Here is a 25,772-nt window from a genome sequence, read left to right as displayed (position 1 = left end):
TCTGCATTTTTGTTTTAGATTCCGTCACTCACAGTTGAAGGGTACCTATGATCAAAATTACAGACTTCTACATGCTTTGTAAGTGGCAAAACCTGAAAAATCGGCAGTGTATCAAATACTTGTTCTCCCTACTGTATATTACCAATTCACCAAGAGTATGCAAACTTTTGAGCACAACTATATCTCTTGCCATTTCTCTAGCTTTACGTGTAAATAACAATCCATTTACAGGTTAAAATAATATTATTTCTTAAACATACATTTACATACATCCCGGTTTTGATGAGTTAACTGTAAAAATTGTATTACCTTCAGCTTTCAAGCATTGTATAATGGGGGACCAATTAAACAAAAATCCCGTAACACTGTGCAGCCACAAGGAGCGGGGGATTCCATAACTGAAGTCGTTATGGTGGCTAAGTAATCTCCAACAACTCTGTGTCCTCACTCTTTTGTTTGATATATAGAGTACAAAGATTCAGCTGTATGCCCATTGTCGTAATGTTAATAACATTCTAGAACATCGCTGAAAATATCTGTGAATGTTTACACTTCAACAAGAAGCATCTGTTTAGGATGTTGCATAAAATCACAACTGCACAGTCCAACTGACACCGATGTTGGTTACTTGGTCTGAAATAAAATCAATGTTAACAGAAGACCAAGCGTATACAGGTATTTAAAGCTGATGACCAATAATGGTAAAAGACTAAACAGCTACACAGCTTTCCAAATAAGGCTGTGTTCAGTCCCACTCAACCCTAAACCAGAGATATAAAACAGACAAAATGAAAGAGATAAAAGCTTAAAGTTTGGATTGCTCCATCATGTTCATTATGTAATTGTTTTATACATTCTTAAAAAAATGTGTCATTTGTTAGGTTTTAGAATTGCAACACAATTCAAAACAATTCTTTCAAATAAAATAACTTGTACTTACTATGTAAATGGCCTACGTACTGCGTCGGAAACGGCAGATGTCTTCTGTGGCAGCCAGGGATTTAATAATCACAATACAACCAGTATGCCTCCAAAAGGATATGCCTTTGTCATTGGTTACATGTCACTGTTTAGAACTATATCGTTTACATACATACAGCTTCTTCCACTTCATCCAGGGCCGGGTCGCGGGGGCAGCAGTCTAAGCAGAGATGCCCAGACTTCCTCCAGCTCTTCCGGGGGGACACCGAGGCGTTCCCAGGCCAGCCGGGAGACATAGTCCCTCCAGCGTGTCCTAGGTCTTCCCCGGGGTCTCCTCCGGAACGCCTTCCCAGGAAGGCGTTCCGGAGGCATCCGAAACAGATGCCAAAGCCACCTCAGCTGACCCCTCTCAATGTGGAGGAGCAGCGGCTCTACTCTGAGGTCCTCCCTCACCCTATCTCTAAGGGATCGCCCATGCCATCCTGCGGAGAAAGCTCATTTCGGCCGCCTGTATCCGGGATCTTGTCTTTCGGTGATGACCCAAAGTTCATGACCATAGGTAAGAGTAGGAACGTAGATTGACCGGTAAATCGAGAGGTTTGCCTTGCGGCTCAGCTCTTTCTTCACCACGACAGACCGATACATTGACCGCATTACTGCAGAAGCTGCACCGATCTGTCTGTCAATCTCCCGTTCCATCCTTCCCTCACTCGTGAACAAGACCCCTAGATACTTAAACTCCTCCACTTGAGGCAGGCACTCTCCACCAACCTGAGGTGGGCAAGCCACCCTTTTCAGACTGAGGACCATGGCCTCGGATTTGGAGGTACTGATTCTCATCCCCACCGCTTCACACTCGGCTGCAAACCATCCCCGTGCATGCTGAAGGTCCTGGTTTGAAGGGGCCAACACGACAACATAATCCGCAAAGAGCAGAGACGAAATTGTGTGGTCCCCAAACCTGACACCCTCCGGCCCCTGGCTGCGCCTAGAAATTCTGTCGATAAAGCTGAATATATATCGATAAAGCTGAACTATTTAGTTCAGGATGTTTACGTTTGACAACCAGATACACTGATTGATACTTCCGGTCTGGTAGAAACGCTGTTCTTGTTAGTCTTTGCCGCGGCATTATGTCATTTAATTTTATGTATTAACAAATAAAACTCATATGCTTACATACACACTAGCCAACGTTTATCTTAATATTGCCATTAATCTCTTCAAAACGTGATTTAAAACAAGATTTAACATAAATAATATAAGACCATAATACAGCATAAAAAAATTTTTTTTCAATATCGCAAGTCTTGCAAAATAAATGTTTCAATTTCGCAAGTCTTGCAAATGTGCGTACGTGCGTACACAGACAGACAGGGGTTTACTAACTCACAAACGCTACAGTTTGTAAAAATCATTGCCTATTAAACAATTCTACCAATTTGAAGAAAACAAGGTCACGTTAATGCTTGTACATTTTGAGAAGATGCGCTTGCAAACGTTTTGTTTACCTGAAATAAAATATCTTAAACTGTCCATGAATCAGCATGGTCAGTGCAAATTTAAACTCAACCTTCTGGGTGATTTTGTAACTTTTTTGCCATATAATGCAAGGTTAATGCTGACTATGAAATACCCATTTTGATTTCACAAAGCATCATTGCTTATACATACACATGTAGCAAAGTCTCTCTCTCATCTTCATCCGCTTATTCGGTATCGGGTTGAGGGAGCAGCAGCTCCAGCAGGAGACCCCAAACTTCCCTTTCCCGAGCCACATTTGCCAGCTCTGACTGGGGGATCCCGAGACGTTCCCAGGCCAGTGTGGAAATATAATAGTCCTGGGCCTACCCCGAGGTCTTCTCCCAGCTGGACGTGCCTGGAACACCTCCCTAGGGACACGTCCTGGGGGCATCCTTACCAAATGCCCGAACCACCTCAACTGGCTCCTTTCGATGCCAAGGAGCAGTGGCTCTACTCCGAGTTCCTCACGGATGGCTGAGCTTCTCACCCTATCCCTAAGGGAGAAGCCAGCCACCCTTCTGAGAAAACCCATTTCAGCCGCTTATACTCACGATCTTGTTCTTTCGGTCATGCCCCAGATTTCATGACCATAGGTGAGGGTAGGAACGAAAATTGACCGGCATATCGAGATCTTTGCCTTCCAGCTCAGCTCTCTTTTCGTCAGAACGGTGCGGTAAAGCGAATGCAATACCGCCCCGCTGCTCCGATTCTCCGGCCAATCTCCCACTCCATTGTCCCCTCACTCGCGAACAAGACCCCAAGATACTTGAACTCCTTTACTTGGGGTAACGCCTCATTCCCCACCCGGAGGAGGCACTCCATCGGTTTCCTGCTAAGAACCATGGCCTCAGATTTAGAGGTGATAATCCTCATCCCAACCGCTTTGCACTCGGCTGCGAACCGGTCCAGTGAGTGCTGAAGGTCACAGACCGATGATGCCATCAGGACCACATCTTCTGCAAAAAGCAGCGACGAGATCCCCAGCCCACCAAACTGCAACCCCTCCCCACCCCGACTATGCCTCGATATCCTGGATTGGTGACAAAGCGCAGCCCTGGCGGAGGCCAACCCCCACCTGGAACGAGTCTGACTTACTACCGAGAACCCGAACACAGCTCTCACTTTGGACGTACAGGGATTGGATAGCCCTCAAAAGGGACCTCCTCACCCCATATTCCCGCAGCACCTCCCACAGTATCTCCCGGGGGACCAGGTCATATGCCTTCTCCAGATCCACAAAACACATGTAGACTGGATGGGCATATTCCCAGGTCCCCTCCAGGATCCTTGCAAGAGTAAAGAGCTGGTCGGTTGTACCGCAACCAGAACGGAATCCGCATTGTTCCTCTATCTGCCGAACCCTCCTTTCCAGTACCTTTGAGTAGACTTTCCCAGAGAGGCCGAGAAGTGTGATACCCCTGTAATTGGCACACACCCTCTGGTCCCCTTTTTTGAACAGAGGAACCACCACCCGGTCCGCCACTCCTTAGGCACTTTCCCCGACACCCATGCAATGTTGAAGAGACGTGTCATCCAAGACATCCCCTCCACACCCAAAGCTTTCAACATTTCTGGACGTATCTCGTCAATCCCCGGAGCTTTGCCACTGTGGAGTTGTTTGACTACCTCAGTGACTTCTGACTTGGAGATTGACGATGCTTCCCCAAACTCCTCCCACACCCACTGTTTTGCCTCTTTCACAGCAGAGGTCGCACCCCTTCGGGTCTGTTGGTACACTGCAACCGTCTCCGGAGTCCTCCGGGATAACATATCCCGGAAGCCCTCCTTCTTCAGTCGGACGGCTTCCCTGACCACCGGTGTCCACTAGGGTGTTCGAGGGTTACCGCCCCTTGATGCACCTAAGACCTTTAGACCACAGCTCCCCGCCGCAGCTTCGGCAATGGAGTCTTTGAACATCAATCACACAGGTTCAATGCCCCCAACCTCCACAGGGATGCCAGAAAAGCTCAGCTGGAGGTGTGAGTTGAAGATCTTTAGGACGGGGGCCTTCTCCAGACGTTCCCAGTTCACCCGCACTACCCGTTTGGGTTTTCCTGGTCTGTCCAGAGTCTTCCCCCACCCCCTGACCCAACTCACCACCAGATAGTGATCGATTGACAGCTACGCCCCTCTCTTTACCCGAGTGTCCAAAACATGCGGTCTCAGATCCGATGACACGATCACAAAATCTATCATCGACCTTCGGCCTAGGGTGCTCTGGTACCAAGTACACTTATGAGCATCCTTTGTTTGAACATGGTGTTTGTTATAGATAATCCATGACTAGCACAGAACTCTAACAACAAACGACCACTCGAGTTCAGATCAGGGAGGCCGTTCCTCCCTATTACGCCTCTCCAGGTGTCTCCATCACTGCCCACGTGTGCAGTGAAGTCCCCCAGTAGAATTATGGAGTCCCCTACTGGAGCCCCATACAGGACTCCATTCAGGGTCTCCAAGAAGGCCAAATACTCCGAACTGCTGTTCGGGGCATATGCACAAACAACAGTCAGAGATTCCCCCCACCCCCACAACCCGTAGGCGTAGTGAGGCGATCCTCTCATCCACTGGGGTAAACTCCAACATAGCGGCACTCAGCCAGGGGCTTATCAGTATCCCAAACCCCGCCCGGCACCTCACACCCAGGGCAACTCCAGAGTGAAATAAAGTCCATCCCCTATCCAGGAGCACGGTTCCAGAACCGAGACTCTGTGTGGATGTAAGCCCCACCAGATCTAACTGATAGTGCTCCACCAAGTTCCGGCTCCTTCCCCCACAGAGAGGTGACGTTCCACGTCCCCAGAGCCAGCCCCTGCTGCCCGGGTCTGGTCCGTCGAGGCCCCTGGCCTTCACTGCCACCCATATGGCAGCCCAACCGACCCCAGCAGTTCCTCCCATGAGTGGTGGGCCCATAGGATGGAGAGGGGGGTGCCACATTGCTTTTTTGGGCTATGCCCAACGGGGCTCCGTGGCAAACCCGGTCACCAGGCGCTCGCCGGCGAGCCCTCCCTCTGGGGCTGGCTCCAGACGGGGGCCCCGGGCTTCCTCCGGGCAGGGTAACTCCTCCTCTTCCTCGTTTGTTAATAGGGGGTATTTTGAACGATTTTTAGTCTGGCTCCTCCCCTGAGACCACTTTGCCATAAGAAACCCTACCAGGAGCACTAAGGCCCGGACAACACAGCCCTCAGGTTCATAGGAACACACTAACCTCTCCACCACAATAAGGTGATGGCTCCCGGAGACGATGTAGCAAAGTAATCAGTTTTATTTTGAACACTATTTTTAACCCAACCAGAATACATTCCACCTAGCCATAATGTCTGCTTGACCCAGGTGTAGTTTGTCACTTCTAAATACCAAGTACACACGTATGTATTAAGTAGTGGATTACAAACCTTGTGTAAAACGTGGGATGTCAATGAACCTGAATGTACTAAGGATTATTTTATATTTTTTGGAACATAATAATGGGCGGACCTGATCTTAAGGCAGAAACTCTCCAAATCGTAAGTCCCAACCCCTTCTTTAAATCTTACACAAAAAAAATCAAAATTTAGTAAATGCTCTCACACATGAAATGATATGCTTGTTAAAATGACAAAACTCCATGTTACACAAGCATTGCAAAACATGAAAGGTCAGCACTGCTTGGTTATAAACCATCTATTACAGTAGGGAGAACAAGTATTTGATACACTGCCGATTTAGCAGGTTTTCCCACTTACAAAGCATGTAGAAGTCTGTAATTATTATCATAGGTACTCTTCAACTATGAGTGACGGAATCTAAAACAAAAATCCAGAAAATCACATTGTATGATTTTTAAGTAATTAATTAGCATTTTATTGCATGACATAAGTAGTGTATTTGATACATCAGAAAAGCAGAACTTAATATTTGGTACAGAAACCTTTGTTTGCAGTTACAGAGATCATAGGTTTCCTGTAGTTCTTGACCAGGTTTGCACACACTGTAGCAGGGATTTGGGCCCACTCCTCCATACAGACCTTCTCCAGATCCTTCAGGTTTTGGGGCTGTCGCTGGGCAATACGGACTTTCAGCTCCCGCCAAAGATTTTCTATTGGGTTTAGGTCTGGAGATTGGCTAGGCCACTCCAGGACCTTGAGATGCTTCTTATGGTGCCACTCCTTAGTTGCCCTGGCTGTGTGTTTCGGGTCGTTGTCATGCTGGAAGACCCAGCCACGACCCATCTACAATGCTATTACTGAGGGAAGGAGACTGTTGGCCAAGATCTTGCGATACATGGCCCCATCCATCCTCCCCTCAATACGGTGCAGTCGTCCTGTTCCCTTTGCAGAAAAGCATCCCCAAAGAATGATGTTTCCACCTCCATGCTTCACAGTTGGGATGGTGTTCTTGGGGTTGTACTCATCCTACTTCTTCCTCCAAAGAGGAAGACCAAAAAGCTCTATTTTTGTCTCATCAGACCACCTGACTTTCTCCCATTCCTCCTGTGGATCATCCAGATGGTCACTGACAAACTTCAGACGGGCCTGGACATGCGCTGGCTTGAGTAGGGGGACCTTAAGTGCGCTGCAGGATTTTAATCCATGACGGCATAGTGTGTTACTAATTGTTTTCTTTGAGACTGTGGTCCCAGCTCTCTTCAGGTCATTGAACAGGTTCTGCCATTCTGGGCTGATCCCTCACCTTCCTCATGATCATTGATGCCCCACGAGGTGAGATCTTGCATGGAGCCCCAGACCGAGGGAGATTGACAGTCATCATGAACTTCTTCCATTTTCTAATAATTGTGCTCCAACAGTTGTTGCCTTCTCACCAAGCTGCTTGCCTATTGTCCTGTAGCCCATCCCAGCCTTGTGCAGGTCTACAATTGTATCCCTGATGTCCTTACACAGTTCTCTGGTCTTGGCCATTGTGGAGCAGTTGGAGTCTGTTTGATTGAGTGTGTGGACAGGTGTCTTTTATACAGGTAACGAGTTCAAACAGGTGCAGTTAATATAGGTAATGAATGGAGAACAGGAGGGCTTCTTAAAGAAAAACTAACAGGTCTGTGAGAGCCGGAATTCTTACTGGTTGGTAGGTGATCAATTACGTATGTCATGCAATAAAATGCAAATTAATAATTCAAAAATCATACAATGTGATTTTCTGGATTTTTGTTTTAGATACCGTCTCTCACAGTTGAAGTTCTACCTATGATACAAATTACAGACCTCTACATGCTTTGTAAGTTGGAAAACCTGCAAAATTGGCAGTGTATCAAATACTTGTTCTCTCCACTGTACATACCCATCTGATGTAACACTTATGTTAACATAAGTTTCCTGGGGATTAAACATTCTAGAACCCTGGCACCCTTTCGTTAAACACCAAACATCTTGCTAGTAGACTTAACATTGAATGTCTGGGATTTAATCTCCCCAAACCCTGGTGCCCTATTGTTAAAAATTGAACTTTTTGTTACTTATCGTAACATTGAATGTCTGGGGAATTTAACATTCCCGAACCCCGGCGCCCTATTGTTAAACTTCAAAGCTACCATAAATTACAAACCACACACCCCCATATACCACATACCATATTTCACCCCCTCGGACATGCACACGTCATACCGGAAGTTACTACACTAACTTATGTCACACAGGAACTGTCGCCCCCAAACCGGAAGTCCCATCCACCTGTTCTTGTTCAGAGAAATGAAGGTGATTCCATGGGAGAAACTGCCAAGAAACTGATATGTACTACTCTGTTCACAGAACAGCACAAACTGGCTCTAACCAGAATGGAAAGAGGAGTAGGAGGCCCCAATGCACAATTGAGCAAGGGGACAAATACATTAGAGTGTCTAGTTTAAGGATCAAACGCCTCACATGTCCTCAACTGGCATCTTAATTAAATATTACGCACAAAACAACGGTCTTAACAAGCTGGCCTTATAGACCGAGTTCTATATATTAAAGATCAAAATCTTTCCTGTACATTGTGTAATTTTTAAAGAACGGTCAATGCAAACCAAAATCTTCAACCGATTGTGGGCTGAAATCAAACTCCCACCGAAAATCTAAGTAAACAATCGAAATCACAGGCTGTTTAAACTGTGTGAATTTCATCATGGCAATGTGACTCAGTGGTGTGTATGGCCCCCATGTGCCTGTATGCACTCCTGACAATGTCTGGGCATGCTCCTGATGAGATGGCAGATGGTGTCCTTGGGGATCCCCTCACAGGCCTGGATCAGGGCATCCTCACTGATCCTGGACAGTTTGTTGTGTTACATAACGTCCCAGGGGTTCTCATTTGGATTCTGGCCTGGGGAATGTGAGGCTCAGTCAATGGCATCAATGCCTTCATCATCCAGGAACTGCATTGTCCTGCACCAGGAAAAACCCAGGGCCCACTGCACCAGCGTAAGGTCTGATGATGAGTCAGAAGATTTCATCCTGGTACCTAACAGCAGTCAGGGTATCGTTAGCTAGTATGTGGAGGTCTGAGTGACCCTCCAAGGATATGCCTCCCCAGACCATCATTGACCCACCGTCAAACCGGTCATAGTGGATGATGTTACAGGCAGCATTACCTTCACCACGGCATCTCCAGACTTTTTCACCTGTGCTCAGTATGAATCTGCTCTCATCTGTGACTGGAGGAGCTGGATTGACTGTGCAACCTGAATGGTATGCAGGTACCTTCACATGCTATTGGTAGTGACAAGGATACTAGTAAAATGAAAAAGTAGAGAAGAATCAGACAGGAAGGATAAGAAGAAAGCAATTGTCTGTGGCCACCACCTGCAAAACCATTCCCTGTATTATATTATACTGTGATATACTGGGATGATTACGTGTTCCCTTTTTTGAGCAGTGTATTTACATTACTCCAAAATCTATACATCTAAAGGTTAAACTCTGAAATCAATGTTTCTCAGGATTATGGGTTTTCCTACAGGGATTCTCTATCTATTACCATGTGGTGCTGAACTTCTGATATCCTTTAATGTCTTTGTCTGCATCAGTGGTGCTGGATCTTCAAACTACAGCTGTTTTTTTTCACAAGCACAACTGGACGTTTTGTTCTAATGACAAAGTAACTACAAAGTAAACCAAAAATGTTTCTATTTGCGAATGGTATAGTGCTTATTAAATAGTCGGAGGTGTAAACTGTTTAACAAAATATACCCAAGACAGAGGTAACCACGTGCCCGGCGCATTTATGAATGTTGATTCAGCCAGCTAAGTGACTGCGCGCTTGAGCCACTCACTCATTTACAAACGCAAACGCAACACACACACACCCCTCCAGACAACACAAGCGACTGAAAGAGTGAGACTGGAAAAGTATGTGCGCTTGTTGAATCCGTCTGGTGCCCAAAACCTCGACAATCTCTGTGTATGAGCGTCTATGTCCGAGTGTTAGTCAACAAGCGCGTGTCGCTTACTGGTGGAAAGAGCAGGGAGACAAGTTCGGTATCGGAGAGGGCACATCACCACAGCAGTCGGGACTAAAACGGAAAAACGAATTTACAGAATATCAACGGGATTGCCATTTCATAACACCATACCAGCCGTTAACAACATTTGGTTGTTAAAAGACACTGCCCAAAACACCATAAGACCCAACATAGATTCATTTATCCTTCATAGTTTTCTTTCTGGCGCCGGCAAAAATGAAGACTAAAAACCGGGAGCAAAGCTTGTCTGATTCTAGAGAATTGGACGGATCGTATGACCAGCTGACGGGTGGTGAGTGATGGGCTTTCCCAGCCCCGGCATTATTAGACCGGTAAAATATGCCATATGATTAGAAAAAACTAATATTTGGTATGGCAAATGTATCTAAAAACGTGGCTGTAACATTGTTTAGCAGCCTTGCCCTATGTACTACTTAAGATGATTTACAATGCTTAGTCATACGCAACCTGTTGTGATTGTGATAGATCCGATAATTTATGATTTGTCGTTTTAAAAAGCCAGCAGCCATACTGGAATCCCGTCATATCACACTTTGTCATATTGCATATTTTACTGTTCTCAGTGTTTGCTTGCATGCTGTGGCGTGATTTGAGTGCATGCCGATGGAACGTGTGCTTGGCGCGCAGATTTGCTGACCTGGCTTTTCTATGGTAGTCCGCTGGATGTCATGTTGAGATGCCCAAAGTGCATCAGGTTTGGATACATTGGTGCTGTTACTGGAGTTTTTAACCTGGTTTCCCCGCTTCGTATTAGTGAATGTGTACAACATATTTTTAAACTAAGCTGATCCAACATTCGATTTCCAGTTTTTAGTGATGTTGGCAATAGCAAACTAGTTGACTATAGCACACTAGTAGAATTAATAATATCGGGTTGTACATTCAGGCTAGTAACATTTGCAAATAGTTACAATTAGTTTACTGTCATTTACATATTTTTTTGCTACGTTTTACGTGCCTTTGTGTGTGTGCGAGTGTGTATCCGCCCATCAGGAATTTAGAATGTTACACAGATGGAGCTAAATGTCATCACGATTTCAATGTAACAACAAAAGATGTATTTGCCATGCATTCCTGCATGCGTGCGTCCTTGCAGACACCAGAACCAAATAGTATCATAATATAAAATGAGCACAGCTGAGGTACTGCAGACAAAAATATTAGTGTTTCGTAATTAATGTTATGGTTGTGATTTTGTGTGTTTCTGGGTGCATTTGTAAGTGTCTGCACGTGCACAAGCTTTTCAGACGTTGCAATTCCCTTATAAGATTAGTTCAGCACTGTTACTTGGTATTAAGCACTGTTATTGGATGTGGTTGAAGTGATGTTAGGCATAGTAACATGAAACACTCTGTTTTCTGCCAGCTGCCAGATAAAAAAATGTGTGCCCTAACACATTTTTACCTTACAAGAGGCACTGGCTGTTGAACTCACATGCAGGCAAAAACAAGCACACAACCTGCCTGAGGGCTGTGCTGGGCCAATCTAGTCTTACATCACCCCTGCGGCTATATTAGCAGATACACAAAGGTATGATTTGTAGCAAATTCATTGTATTCCAAGTTGTGTGTTTGAGTGTGTGTGTTGGATGACTCTGAGAATTGTCGTGCGTTGGGGTTTATAGTTGTGAAGCTGTATAAGAATTCACAACTATAACTATACCTTCATCGAAAGTTTATTCTGGTCTGTATGAAAAATGGCAAGTCAGGTCCCAGAATCCACTAGGGGGATTACTTGGTGCCCTCTGTGAGCTGATTCACTTTCTGTAAGCCAGGGCTAAACCAGAAAGACATTCTATTAGAAAAACAGAGGGGTTTGACATTAAATACTGTTGTTATCAAAAAGTGAAATGACTGATTTATGCTTAAAACAAGTTATACTTAAAGAAGAAGTGGTTGAGGAATGATGCAATTTTTCCTGCAGTGACAAAGGACCTTTGCTTTTCAATTGTTTTCTGTCAGCTGCCATTGTCTTAAATTACTTGTCCGTCTGCACTAACCTGTGTCATAACTTGTCATGACAGAAATGTATTTTGTGCCTCCCCTTTCTGTCTCTGCGCCCCTTGGAAAGGAGCACTTCACATTCAAAATTCAGTAAAAAAAAGTCCCTACCACTGCACACAGAATTGTTAAATATTGTCCTCTTTTGACCTGTAAAGACAATCATTAACTGGAAAGTCAGAGGAGAACATCATTTTTTGCATAAGTTTTCTTCTGCAGATGTTACAGCATTCTTAATGGGAAAGTACTTTAACAGACTTTAATGGCAAAAAACAGTGTAGGCAGTCAAGACAATGGTCATTTAACCAACCGGTGATCCTCAGACCCCTGTTACATAATCCAATCATACATGGATCTTCTATATTTCTCCCTTATATGGTGTTGCATAGTGTCCACACAGTCTATCCATGGGTCTTATCACTGTCACACATCGGTTTAGATTTCTTGGCTCAACACACACGCAGATATATACCATAATAATATATAATATACACATTTGTAGGGCCTCATCAGAGATGGGAACTAGAGGTTATGCACCTCTTCCCTTGTGCAATTTCCAAGAGTACTCCCATTTATTGTGTCAAGGTGAATTTCAATTACTTTTCATGAACAGAACATTAAAACAGAATGTGAAGACGTCAAGCTGTCTCGTGACAATCAGTATATTTTCAAGCTAGCTTAAGTTACTACATAGCTATTGAAACAAGCTAGCAGTAAGCAGCTAGCTTGTGCTCACAGGGCATTGTTGCAATCAACAGATACGAGAATTATAGGAGAACACAGAACTTTTTTGGTGGATGAGCAAAATCTAGATTTTTCTGGGTTGGTACTTTGGGTAGACAGATGGCTACTGGAAAAGCTTCTGCATATATAATGACGCCATCTGACATGAGATAATGGTCAGCTGCAAGATTACGGGGGATCATTTTCTCTAAATCATGACCATCGATTAGTCATAACATGCTTTTCCTCTTCTTTTCTTACCTCTTTACTCTGTTTTGTATCCTGGCTGTCACCTAAGTCAAAATTACTTATTTGACACAGCCAATTGACGAGAAGCTTAGGGCATTGTGCATGCAAATATCTAGTAAAAACCAATCAAAATGCTTAAACATTTTTGGGGAAAAACTTGTGGTTCAATAGGCTCCTGTCCAGATCAGTGAGTCACAGCTCTTCCGGTGTTGTGAGTCACATGGGTCGCATCAGCCAAGCAATCTGTTTTCGTCACAGATCAATCTTTCTAAAGGTTGGCCCTTGAGGGGAAGGAAGTCACATCACTTTCTTAAGTGAGAGGTGTGAATAAGTAAACAAGTGCAAGCATGCAAATCCTATCCTGACATTGTTTTTAGAAAGCTGTATGTATGGCTAATTCATCTTTCTCGAGCATGACCAAATGTTATTCCAGCCAAGCTCTTATTTTATTATGATTTTCTCTCTCTGTATGAGAGCTGTTGGTGTGAACATAGTTAAATAAACATTACCATCTCACCAAGTGGGACATTTCAGTTTTTAGCCGAAATGGAAAGAGAAAGCCTGTGATGGGAATTCTGCTTTTGGATGTTAACAAGGCCAACATTAATTCTAAAGAGATCCTCGACCCCAACAAAAAAAATTGTCTCATCAAAAGAAGTTCCAGGCATTTCTTTACTCAACAAGGATCTGTCCAGATTTGCCCTCAAGACAGAAAGTACTGTGATCGGAAGTTACATACCAATATTTTTTATTATATTGAAGTTTAAACAGTTAGCTGTTACGCAAACTGTTTAAAGTTAGGGGGGGGGGGGTGGAGGTTAAGGGTCTAACTACCTCCTAGAGGAAGTAGCCTGTTTAAAATGCAAGCTCCACCCTCACCACTGAGTTTACTAATCACATAAATGTAATGTAGATCTTCCTCCAATAGATGTTTAAGTGAAATTCCAATATGCATAGTCAGGTTACAATCAAACATATCATGATGCATTACACCACAGAGTAAGTATGTTTTTTTTTACCCTGATCAACATTTCTGAATTAGGAACTCTGTAAAAGATTTACATATTTGGTTTAGTTGCTGATTTGAAGGAGAATATGCTGACAGATAGTACTGTGGTGTAGGGCTGCACGATTAATTGAATTATAATCAAAATTGCAATATTGACATGTGCGATATCCAAATCCCCAAACTTCTGCAATTTTCAGCTCCAAAAAAAGGTGAATCAGGTGTGCTTCATGCGAGGCAATGGGCACACATTGTACTTCCCTAAAAGTTTTTCTGTAGGCATTTTTGTAAATTACTTGGACCCATTTTGTTTAAATACTTGATGGTTTTTCAATGTTAGATTGAGTTAACCCTGCATTTGCTGCGAAGACATCTGCTTCAAGCTAGCGAGTGGCACCAAGATATTGTCCCACATACACAACAGCATGGTAATTATGGTTATAAGTTTTGGCTTCAATGTTGGTGCCTACAAACATACTTAACAAATCTTGCCAAACTAGCTATGGCAACGGCACACGTATAGCAAACGCCATTGCATTAATTGAATAGTGAGTAAACAAATTGCCTAGTTAAATGTTTTGACACAGGCAGCACCTTGAAATTGGTAATAAGTGTAAAATTAAAAACACTGAAACAACTACATTTTTATTAATTTTAATAGCACATGTGTAGGCTATGATCTCTATTTTTATGTGAGATTATCTATAATTTACACCCATGTTTGAAAATCGCAGAACTGTAATTGCAATGTTTGTCAAAGAAATCTTGATTAATTTTTTTATCAAAATCGTGTAGCCCAACTGTAGTGTGTTTGTATGACTTTGAAACATTCAATGTAGCTCTCTGTGTTATAGCAATAATCAATTAATCAATCAAATGTATTTATAAAGCCCTTTTTACATCAGCAGTTGTCACAAAGTGCTTTTACAATACACCCAGCGTGAAACCCCAAGGAGCAAGCAACAACAGTATTGAAACACAGTGGCTAGGAAAAACTGCCTTTAAGGGGCAGACATTTTCGAAGAAACTTAGAGAGGAACCAGGCTCAGAGAGGTGAACAGTCCTCCTCTGGTTTAACATTTTAAGATTACAAGTTGTACTAATTATTAAATGCATGTGGGCTCTGTCCAGAGGGGGGGGGGGGGGGGTCAGCAGAGTGGCAGCTGGAATCGTCAGGTATTGTCTTGATCTGCAACACAACCAGGAGGACTTTGAACTGCAGCAGCAGTGAGTCTTTCGAGCCTGGTGCTCAGGAGGTGTAGCCCAAGACCTCATGTCCTCCTATGTTTAAAGGGATAGTTTGTCCAAAATGTATATTTTTCTAAAAGTTTAATTACCAAAAGATCTTCCAGAAGGCCCATACAGTAATTTTTTCAAACAATCCATTACTCAGCTCTCTCCCAGTCTGTAATTAGCATCGTCCGAATTCATGAATGGAAAGTTTCGTACTGCTATCGCAAACCTGCATTGCAAGCAGAAAACGACTTCAAAAACACTTCAAACTTCATTCAGTAATCTGCCGCGGTAGCATAGATTTTTCAAACTGTACACTGACAAAACAGCCAGTGGAATTTCAACTGGCACTACCGAACTATTTCCTATAGCCACCATAAACAAGCTTCTGTTCTTCGCCATCGAAATGACCGTGAACTTTAACCTCAACAAGCTATGTGAAGATAGGTTGCTTCGTCTAGCTTTTAAATATTGCTTCTAGTTTAGTTTAGTTTGTAAATTATTGCTATATTTAAGTTTTTGCTATATATAGTTCCCAATTCTTACTATGTAGATCTCGTGTGCCATGTCACAAGAATTTCATTGTGCAGGATAATTATGTGTGGTTCAATTGGATTTGATAAACTTTGAACTTCTGGATTGTCTTTGATTGTAAGTATCAATGTCGATTTCTGCCTGCTCATGGATCTTGAGTTAATTCAATTCTACCCGCTCTGCAATTGGGAAAATACCTCTGCCTCTCTCAAGTCGTATTGTGGGAGAATCAATTGAGCAACTTTGCCAATGAGACATACAATTTTTGCGAGAAACATTTTTATACAGAGGATCGTGCCCCGTGTTCACTTAGAACAGGACTAAAGGCAAATGCAATTCCTTCAAGTTACCTAGTTCAACCCGTGGAGACAAGACAGATTGTAAGTAATACTTCCAACTGCTATGTTATAATACACAATGTACACATTTCCTCCGGATAGTCTGGACAAGGTACGTATGTGTGGCTGGATCATTTCAGCGAGATAAGTAGGAGCAATTCCATGTATTGCTTTATAGGTGAACAATAAAACCTAACAATAAAACCTTAATATCAGCCCTACACTTAACAGGCAGCCAATGTAAAGAGGCTAGTACTGGAGTAATGTGTCCAAATGTTTTAGGTCTATTTATGATTCCAGCGACCGTGTTCAGCACTAATTTAAGTTTATTTATTGATTTATCAGAGTAACTGGAGAGAAGAGCATTGCAGTAATCTAATCTAGACGTAACAAAAGCATGGATTATTTTTCTGCATCAGTTACTGATAAAAAGGTTCAGATTTTTGCAATTTTCCAAAGATGGGGAAAAAATCAACTTGGGATATATTTTATATGTTCATTAAAGGAGAGGTCAGGGTCGAGGGTAACATCAAGGTATCTCAGTTTTTTGGGATACGACCATATATCCGTCATGGTTCACTGAGATCTGCCAACAAAGCTCTTTGATTCTTGGGTCCTAAAATGAGCATTTATGTTTTTGCTGAGTTAAAAAGCAAGAATTTCTCTGTCACCCACTTCCTAATATCTGAAACGCATGCTTTCAAAGTAGCTAATTTTAGGGCTTGTTCATGTTTCATTGAAATATACAACTGGGTGTCATCATAGCAGTGAAAATTGACATTGTGATTCCGGGTGACATCACCCAGAGGCAGCATATATAGTGAAAACCATAATTGGCCCAAAACCGAGCCTTGAGGAACACCAAAACATACCTTTGATTTGTCAGAGGACATGCCATCCATCCACACGAGACTCATCAGACCAGGCAACATTCTTCCAGTTTTGGTGAGCTCGTGCAAATTGTAGCCTCTTTTTTTCCTATTTGTAGTGGAGATAAGTGGTACCTGGTGGGGTCTTCTGCTGTTGTAGCCCATCTGCCTCAAGGTTGTGCGTGTTGTGGCTTCACAAATGCTTTGCTGCATACCTCGGTTGTAACGAGTGGTTATTTCAGTCAAAGTTGCTCTTCTATCAGCTTGAATCAGTCGGCCCATTCTCCTCTGACCTCTAGCATCAACAAGGCATTTTTGCCCACAGGACAGCCGCATACTGGATGTTTTTCCCTTTTCACACCATTCTTTGTAAACCCTAGAAATGGTTGTGCGTGAAAATCCCAGTAACTGAGCAGATTGTGAAATACTCATACTGGCCCGTCTGGCACCAACAACCATGCCACGCTCAAAATTGCTTAAATCACCTTTCTTTCCCATTCTGACATTCAGTTTGGAGTTCAGGAGATTGTCTTGACCAGGACCACACCCCTAAATGCATTGAAGCAACTGCCATGTGATTGGTTGATCCGTTTTGACCGGTTGTCAGGTCTTCCAGGAAATGGTAAGATGCTCTGTCAGTCGCTAATATCATTCGTTTTTGTGTATTACGTTTTTTGTATATAACGGCTAGTGTTGGCTGCCTGTTGGTATGTAAGTAACCCTTCTTGTCCCGATTTGAATGCTTGCTACCTGGTTAATATCATAGTGTGGTCTTGAAACAATTACAAGCAGGAAATAAAGTCATAAACACTGTTTGAGCTAAATGTGAGTTACCTTTCTTTTCCATTCTGACATTCAGTTTGGAGTTCAGGAGATTGTCTTGACCAGGACCACACCCCTAAATGCATTGAAGCAGCTGCCATGTGATTGGTTGATTAGATAATTGCATTAATGAGAAATTGAACAGGTGTTCCTAATAATCCTTTAGGTGAGTGTAAATACACATAATTAACCAAAACAATAACATAGTAAGACTGATGAGACAAAGGTGTAATGAGAAGGGTATAAAGGGTGCTGGAAATATTTTTGTACAGGTATTATTATTTACATAATGACGGTGGATGTAATTTATATACACTGAACAAAATTACAAACGCAATACTTTTGTTTTTGTCCCCATTTATCATGAGCTGAAGTCAAAGATCAAAGTCTTTCTCTATGTACACAAAAGGCCTTTTTCTCTCAAATATTGTTCACAAATCTGTCTAAATCTGTGTTAGTGAGCACTTCTCCTTTGCCGAGATAATCACAGGTATGTCATATCAAGATGCTGATTAGACAGCATGATTATTGCATAGGTGTGCCTTAGGCTGGCCACATTAAAAGGCCACTCTAAAATGTGCAGTTCCATCACACAGCACAATGCCACAGATGTCACAGGTTTTGAGGGAGCGTTTTCATTAGTTGTCAGTTATAATCATCAAAATTAAAAGAAATTAACACTTGAAATATATCAGTCTGTGTGGAATGAATGTATACATTATACAAGTTTCACTTTTTGAATGGAATTACTGAAATGAATCAACTTTTTGATGATATTCAAATTTTATGACCAGCACCTGTACATATTTTACTGTCAACTCATCAAAGCTAACTGGCCTCACAACCGCAGATCACATGTAACCACACCGGCCCAGGACCTCCACATCAAGCATCTTCACCTCCAAGATCATCTGAGACCAGCCATCCGGACAGCTGCTGCAACAATCAGTTTGCATAACCAAAGAATTTCTGCACAAACTGTCAGAAACCCTCTCAGGGAAGCTCATCTGCATGCTCGTCATCCTCATTGGGGTCTCGACCTGACTACATTTCGTCGTCGTAACCGACTTGTATGGGCAAATTCTCACATTTGATGGTGTCTGGCACTTTGGAGAGATGTTCTCTTCACGGATTAATCCTGGTTTTCTCTGTACAGGGCAGATGGCAGACATTGTGTATGGCATCGTGTGGGTGAGTGGTTTGCTGATGTCAACGTTGTGGATCGAGTGGCCCATGGTGGCAGTGGGGTTATGATATGGGCAGGCATGTGTTATGGACAACGAACACACTTGCATTTTATTGATGGCATTTTGAATGCTCAGAGATACCGTGACGAGATCCTGAGGCCCATTGTTGTGCCATTCATCCACGACCATCACATCATGTTGCAGCATGATAATGCACGGCCCCTGTTGCAAAGATCTGTACACAATTCCTGCAAGCTGAAAACATCCCAGTTCTTGCATGGCCAGCATACTCACCGGACATGCAAGAACATTGGCCATGTTTGGAATGCTCTGGACTGGCGTATACGACAGCGTGTTCCAGGTCCTGCATAGCCATTGAAGAGGAGTGGACCAACATTCCTCAGGCCACAATCAACAACCTGATCAACTCTATGCGAAGGAGATGTGTTGCACTACGTGAGGCAAATAGTGGTCACAACAGATACTGACTGGTTTTCGGACCCCCCTTGTGGCCAGCCTAAGGCACACCTGTGCAGGAAGTAAGTAGTAGACAGGTGGATGTTAGGGTCAGAGTTACTGGGTTGTTATACAGGGATTGTGCCTGGCAAAAGTGTCTGAAGTTTACTGTTCATCAGATTGATGGCCTGTGGGTAAAAACTGTTCCTGTGTCTGTTCCTTTTGGCTTACAGTGCTCTGTAGCGCCTATCAGAGGGGATGGGCTGGAACAGATTGTATCCAGGGTGTGATGGATCTGCATTGAGGTTTCCTGCCCTTTTATTGACTCTGGTTTTGTTTTAGTCCTAGATGGATGGCAGGTTGGCACCAATGATCTTTTCTGCAGTTCTGACTGTCCGTTGTAGTCTGTTTCTTTCCAGTTCCTTGGCAGATCCAAACCAAACAGTGATGGATGTGCATAGAACAGACTGGATGATGGCTATGTAAAAGTGGATCAATAGCTTCATGGACAGGTTAAGCTTCTTAAGCTGGCGCAGGAAGTACATCCTCTGCTGGGCCTTTTTAATTATGGCATCTGTGTTGGGCTCCTACTTTTGATCATGGGAGATAGTGGATCCCAAAAACCTGAAGGATACCACTACAGACACAGGGCTGTTGAGAATGATGATGGGGGCAGAGTCGGGGGGCTTAAGTCCAATGTCATCTCTACAGTTTTGAGCGGGTTAAGATCCAGGTTGTTCTGACTACACTAGAGGACTAGCTGTTCAAGCTCCTGTCATTTTGTTACCTTCACCAGTGCATTCGCAGTGCTATGATGGGGTCTGAAACCAGACTGGAGCATTTATAAATGCCATTGTCTTCAGGAAGGCATTCAGTTTTTGGGAAACACATTCTTCTAAGATTTTTGAGAGTAACGGGAGGTGTGATATTGCCTATAATTGTTTAATATATCTGGATCCAGATTCAATTTTTTCAGAAGAGGCTTTACAGGGTCCAATGCTAACTTTTTTTCTCACTGGCCAGGGGCATTCTCAGAACAACTGAGATTTTGAGGACTATACCTATTTAAGGAGGAGTCACTTATTTGTTATCTAATGGCGATAATCTTTTCAAAGAAGATCATGTTTACTGCTGAAGTGTAGAACTTTGCAACTGTGTCAAATTTTTTATTTTGTTCACCTCAATCAGGTTGTAGAAATAAGCTGTGAGCAAATGTGAGTGTTTTCTGTATTGTAGTATACTGTCTATCCAGGCTAGTCTAAATACTTCCAACTTGGTGGAGCGTCACTTTCTAAAGCATGTTTGAGTGCTCTAGTAATGCCTGTGTACCAGTGAGTGAGTTTTCTTGTTGTGTATTTCTTTCTTTTTTTAATGGTGCAAACATATCTAAATTATTTCACAGTTTTGAGCTATGATCCTCGACTAGATCGTTTGCAGACTTATTTTTGCTGTTATCGATGAGCGAGCCTGGAACAAAATCAAGAAATCTAGTTGCAGTCTATTTGCAGAGAATTTATATTGCAACTTTTAAAAGTAATTGTTTTTAGGGTACAAGATTGTTTCTTGTTTTAACAGTAAATATAATAAAACAGTGATACAATATTGCAGGATTATGGGGAAAAACTATTAGATCTACAATATCTATTTCTCGTGACAGGACTAAATCTAAGGAATTATTGTGGCAGTGTGTAGGCCCTGAGACATGTTGAACAAAACCCATTGAGCCAATTATGGCTTCAAAGGCCTTTTGAAGAGGGCAATTGGACTTTTGCATATGAATATTGAAATCGGCAAAAATGTAAATAGTATCTGCCATGACTATAAGTTTAGACAAGAATTCTGGAAACTCACTGAGGAACATTGTGTATGGCCTGGGGGCCGTGTAAATAGCAGTTATGAAAAACAATTTATCTGCCTGGTTAGCTTTCATGAGTAAAACTTCAAAAGAATGAAATCCAGTGATGTGTTTAAGAGTAAATTAAAATTTACTGTCAGAATTATTGGCAACACCCTCCATTTTAGTTGCAGACAAGCTACAGGACTCCATCGTAAAGAAACCAAAACACTAGATAGGACTCAACAGGATGGCTGTATATATGTGTGTGTGTGTTTGTGAATGCGTGGGAAGAGCAAAATGCAACATTGCACAGTTAATCAGAATTTAAACACTCACAAACACCAACACACACAAAGTCATCTCAGAGGTGTTAGTCAGAGCTGCCTATTGAGTTGATAGTGGATAATTACAGGGCTTATATTCTAACTGCTGGTGTGAACGCTGTCCATCTTTTATTATTATTGTACCTTCCAGTCCTGATATGTGTGGGTTATGAATGTGTGTGTATGAAAAAGAGAAAGAAAATTAGTTTGTGGGAATGGTGACTCAGAACTCTTTTTAACTGTGAAAACTCTGGTTGCATGCTGCTTTGGTTCAGTGTGTGTTTGAGAGTGAGAGAGGTGTGTGCTTGTTATGAGCATGACCTGTGTATCTTTGAGGTAGTGTGGGTGGTCTGTATCAGCTTGCACTAGAAGTGAAATGCAGCCCTCTAGAAATAACTCATTCGCAGCCTGCTGTGGCATACTGTTTTCTGTTATCAGTGTGTGTTCTTTTGTAAGTGCTTGTGCACATATACACGTCTGTGTCTCTGTGTGTGTGTGTGCGCTTATGTCAGTCTGTGTATGTGTCTTACTATTGTAATCCATGACAATCTGATGAATTCTTGATCTCTCGTTGTTACTTTGTCAAGTGCTTGCAGACAGCTGGTGTAGATTCTCTAACCCTAACCCCCAGTGAAATACAACATATTAGGCCAAAAATGTATTTGAGTATTAGGATATCAGTGTACACCAGTCTCTCTTGATTGTCAACTTTATTTGCTTAAAATTATTTTACAGTACTTTCCTATACTTACAATATTCCCAAATATTAAAACGTAAGTCTTCCCCTCAAATAACCATTCCGTAAACTGTTCTTGAATCTCCTTCCTTCCCTCACAAACTCTCCTGAGTACTTCGTACAATACATTAATTGTGGCACAGAACAGTTTCTGCAAAAATAATCCCTTGTACAGTGAGGTAAAAAACTATTTGATCCCCTGCTGATTAACCTGCTGGTTTGCCCACTGACAAAGAAATTATCAGTCTATATTTTTAATGGTGGGTTTATTTGAACAGTGAGAGACAGAATAACAACAAAATAATAATAAAAAAACTGATTTTATAATTGATTTGCATTTTAATGGGAAGTATTAGATCCCCTCTCAATCAGAAAGATTTCTGGCTCCCAGGTGTCTTTTATACAGGTAACGAGCTGAGATTAGGAGCACATTCTTAAAGGGACACCTTTCCACAGAAGCAATCAATCAATCAAATTCCAAACTCTCCACCATGGCCAAGACCAAAGAGCTGTCCAAGGATGTCAGGGACAAGATTGTAGACCTACACAAGGCTAGAATGGGCTACAAGACCATCGCCAAGCAGCTTGGTGAGAAGGTGATAACAGTTGGTGCGATTATTTGCAAATGGAAGAAACACAAAAGAACGGTCAACCTCCCTCAGTCTGGGGCTCCATGCAAGATCTCACCTCGTGGAGTTGCAATGATCATGAGAACAGTGAGGAATCAGCCCAGAACTACACAGAAGGATCTTGTCAATGATCTCAAGGCAGCTGGGACCATAGTCACCAAGAAAACAATTGGTAACACACTACGCCGTGAAGGACTGCAATCCTGCCATCGCCCGCAAGGTCCCCCTACTCAAGTAAGCACATGTACAGGCCCGTCTTAAGTTTTCCAATGAACATCTGAATGATTCAGAGGAGAACTGGGTGAAAGTGTGACCAAAATCGAGCTCTTTGGCATCAACTCAACTCCCCATGTTTGGAGGAGGAGGAATGCTGTTTTTCTGCTAAGGAGACAGGACAACTTCACCCCATCAAAGGGACGATGGACGGGACCCTGTACTGTCAAATCTTGGGTGAGAACCTCCTTCCCTCAGCCATGGCATTGAAAATGTGTCATGGATGGGTATTCCAGCATAACAATGACCTCAAACACATAGCCAAGGGATAGGGTGAGAAGCTCAGCCATCCGTCCATCCGTGAGGAACTCTGAGTAGAGCCACTGCTCCTTTGCATCGAAAGGAGCCAGTTGAGGTGGTTTGGGCATCTGGTAAGGATGCCCCCAGGACGTCTCCCTAGGGAGGTGTTCCAGGCACGACCAGCTGGGAGGAGACCTCGGGGTAGGCCCAGGACTAGGTGGAGAGATTATATTTTGACACTGGCCTGGGAACGCCTCGGGATCCCCCAATCAGAGCTGGCAAATGTGGCTCGGGAAAGGGAAGTTTGGGGTCCCCTGCTGGAGCTGCTGCCCCCACGACCCGATACCGGATAAGCGGATGAAGATGAAGACATAGCCAAGGCAACAAATATGTGGTTCAAGAAGAAGCACATTAAGGTCCTGGAGTGGCCTAGCCAGTCTCCAGACCTTAATCCCATAGAAAATCTGTGGAGGGAGCTGAAGGTTTGAGTTGCCAAACATCAGCCTCGGAACCTTAATGACTTATGAATATCTGCATAGAGGAGTGGGAAAAAATCTCTCCGTAGATGTGTGCAAATTTGGTGGCCAACTACAAGAAACGTCTGACCTCTGTGATTGCCAACAAGGGTTTTGCCACCAAGTTCTAAGTCATGTTTTGCAGAGGGGTTGAATACTTATTTCACTCATTAAAATGCAAATCAAATTATTACATTTTTGCCATGCGTTCTTCTGGATTCTTTTGTTGTTATTCTGTCTCACTGTTCAAATAAACCTACCATTAAAAATGTTCTTCTTCCTTATGCCAGAAGATGATGTTTTATACAACACTCTGCATCTGGGATTAGCAGTGCGCTCAGCCGTTTCAAGGAGAATGTCCAGAATACGTGGTAGCAAACTGATGAATGGGCTGCCACCGTTCACGATGGAACAGACGAGCCAGGCCGATGAGAAATCAACACGGCGCCGGTGATGAAGGAGGCATGCGACACAGTCATCTACCAGGTGGAGCAGAGGTTTTCACAAAGTGACCACCTGATCACTACCAAGCTGGTTGACAGCTCGCTCTTCCCACAATTTGTCCTTTCATTCCCTACATCTGTGCTTGACTGTGCGGTGAAACTATGGCCTCTAGGAAACAAGGAAAAGTTTGAAGTCTGAGCTGACCACTGAGCTTCACACTGGTAAGACAGCCCTGTCTCTGTTAAGATCCATCCATGAGAACAACCTAGTTGAGGCTTTTGCAGAGACCGTCACTCTGCTAAAAATTATCATAACAACACCTATGACGACATCCGGGTCTGAGAGGAACTTTCAACGGTAAAAACCTTCACTCGCTATACCATGGGATTCAACACATTGGCCATGTGGTCCATCGAACGCCAGCTGATTCAGCAGCTACATGACTTAATTCCCAAAGTAATCAAAAAGTTTGCCCAGAGGAAGAACTGCTGTGCCACCTTTCTCAGGTGAGTGAAAGCATATTTTATCATCCTGCCTTTGTGGTGCTGGATCGTGAGATGGAAATATCATCGATCTGAAATTTTAAAGGAGTGAGGACAGAGACAAATTGCACAATTAAGTTTATTTGCTAATAGAGAGACACGTCAAACGCTTACTAAAATAATAATCTGAGGAATCTCCAACTTAATACATAAACAGTCATCAGTACTTAGTGGAAAAAGGGGTGTGGTAAGATGCTGCCCATCTGTCATTTTCATTTTACAGAACTATAACACAGTACAGCAAAACCTTTTATGTTAAAGTCATTGGTCAAAGGAAGTATTTTCAGGTGACACATACTGACAGTATGGGATATGTAGCATCGACACGTGGGTGTGTAAACACCTATCACTGAATACATCCTTCAATTTGTCACTGGTACAAAGTCCTCTCATGCCAATTACTCGATTCACTGAAAAGTCCTCTCATGGTTCCAATTAGATGTACTTCCAAAGTCATCACAAATTTTCTGCTCTTCCAAATGTCAGACAGTCAGTTATGAACCATTTCTTGGCAGACCATTGTAACAGAATGTGAAAGTCAGATGTATATTCCAAGCTCTAGTTGTCTCCATTCTAACTGTTTTATCAGCCAGGTCAGGAGAATCTGTGTGTTCTCCTTTGTGAATGCCAAGATGCCTTATCTTTAAACACTGAAGCCCTCCTGTAGTGTGTTGTCGTCCCCAGGTTCCTCTCTCAGCTACCTGGACAGCAGATGAGATGTATCTGGTATGGACCCAACCAGCGTGGCATGATGTCGTGCAGTTGGTCTTCCGCGCCCCAGTTAACATTGTCTAGAACCGGAGCTTTCCTTAGCTTCCATCCTCTCGGTTGGAGGTTGCCTTCTCCATCTCATAGCAAAATCATCAGGACTAGAAGTAGTCCAGCTGTCAGGAACCAGGCATTACTGCAGACGTGCGG

At 43.0% G+C, this 25,772-nt stretch overlaps 1 protein-coding gene across 2 annotated transcripts in view; it reads left to right on the top strand.

Annotated features, from left to right (window-relative positions):
• Positions 1-9,793: 9,793 nt before the first annotated feature.
• The window catches only part of LOC105010064 (Kv channel-interacting protein 2), a 347,614-nt gene continuing 331,635 nt past the window's right edge, over positions 9,794-25,772 (top strand). Inside the window, exon 1 of one of the 2 annotated variants that reach the window (XM_034292921.1) lies at positions 9,794-10,169. In XM_034292921.1, coding sequence (XP_034148812.1) covers positions 10,094-10,169 — 76 coding nt within the window. In that variant the 5' untranslated portion in view covers positions 9,794-10,093. The remainder of the gene's footprint in view (positions 10,170-25,772) is intronic. The other variant, XM_029120613.2, reaches the window with a different exon arrangement.

This window comes from Esox lucius, chromosome 6, assembly GCF_011004845.1.
Source record: "Esox lucius isolate fEsoLuc1 chromosome 6, fEsoLuc1.pri, whole genome shotgun sequence".
Classification (NCBI taxonomy): Eukaryota; Metazoa; Chordata; class Actinopteri; order Esociformes; family Esocidae; genus Esox; species Esox lucius.
This window is presented reverse-complemented; position numbering and strand designations above follow the sequence as displayed.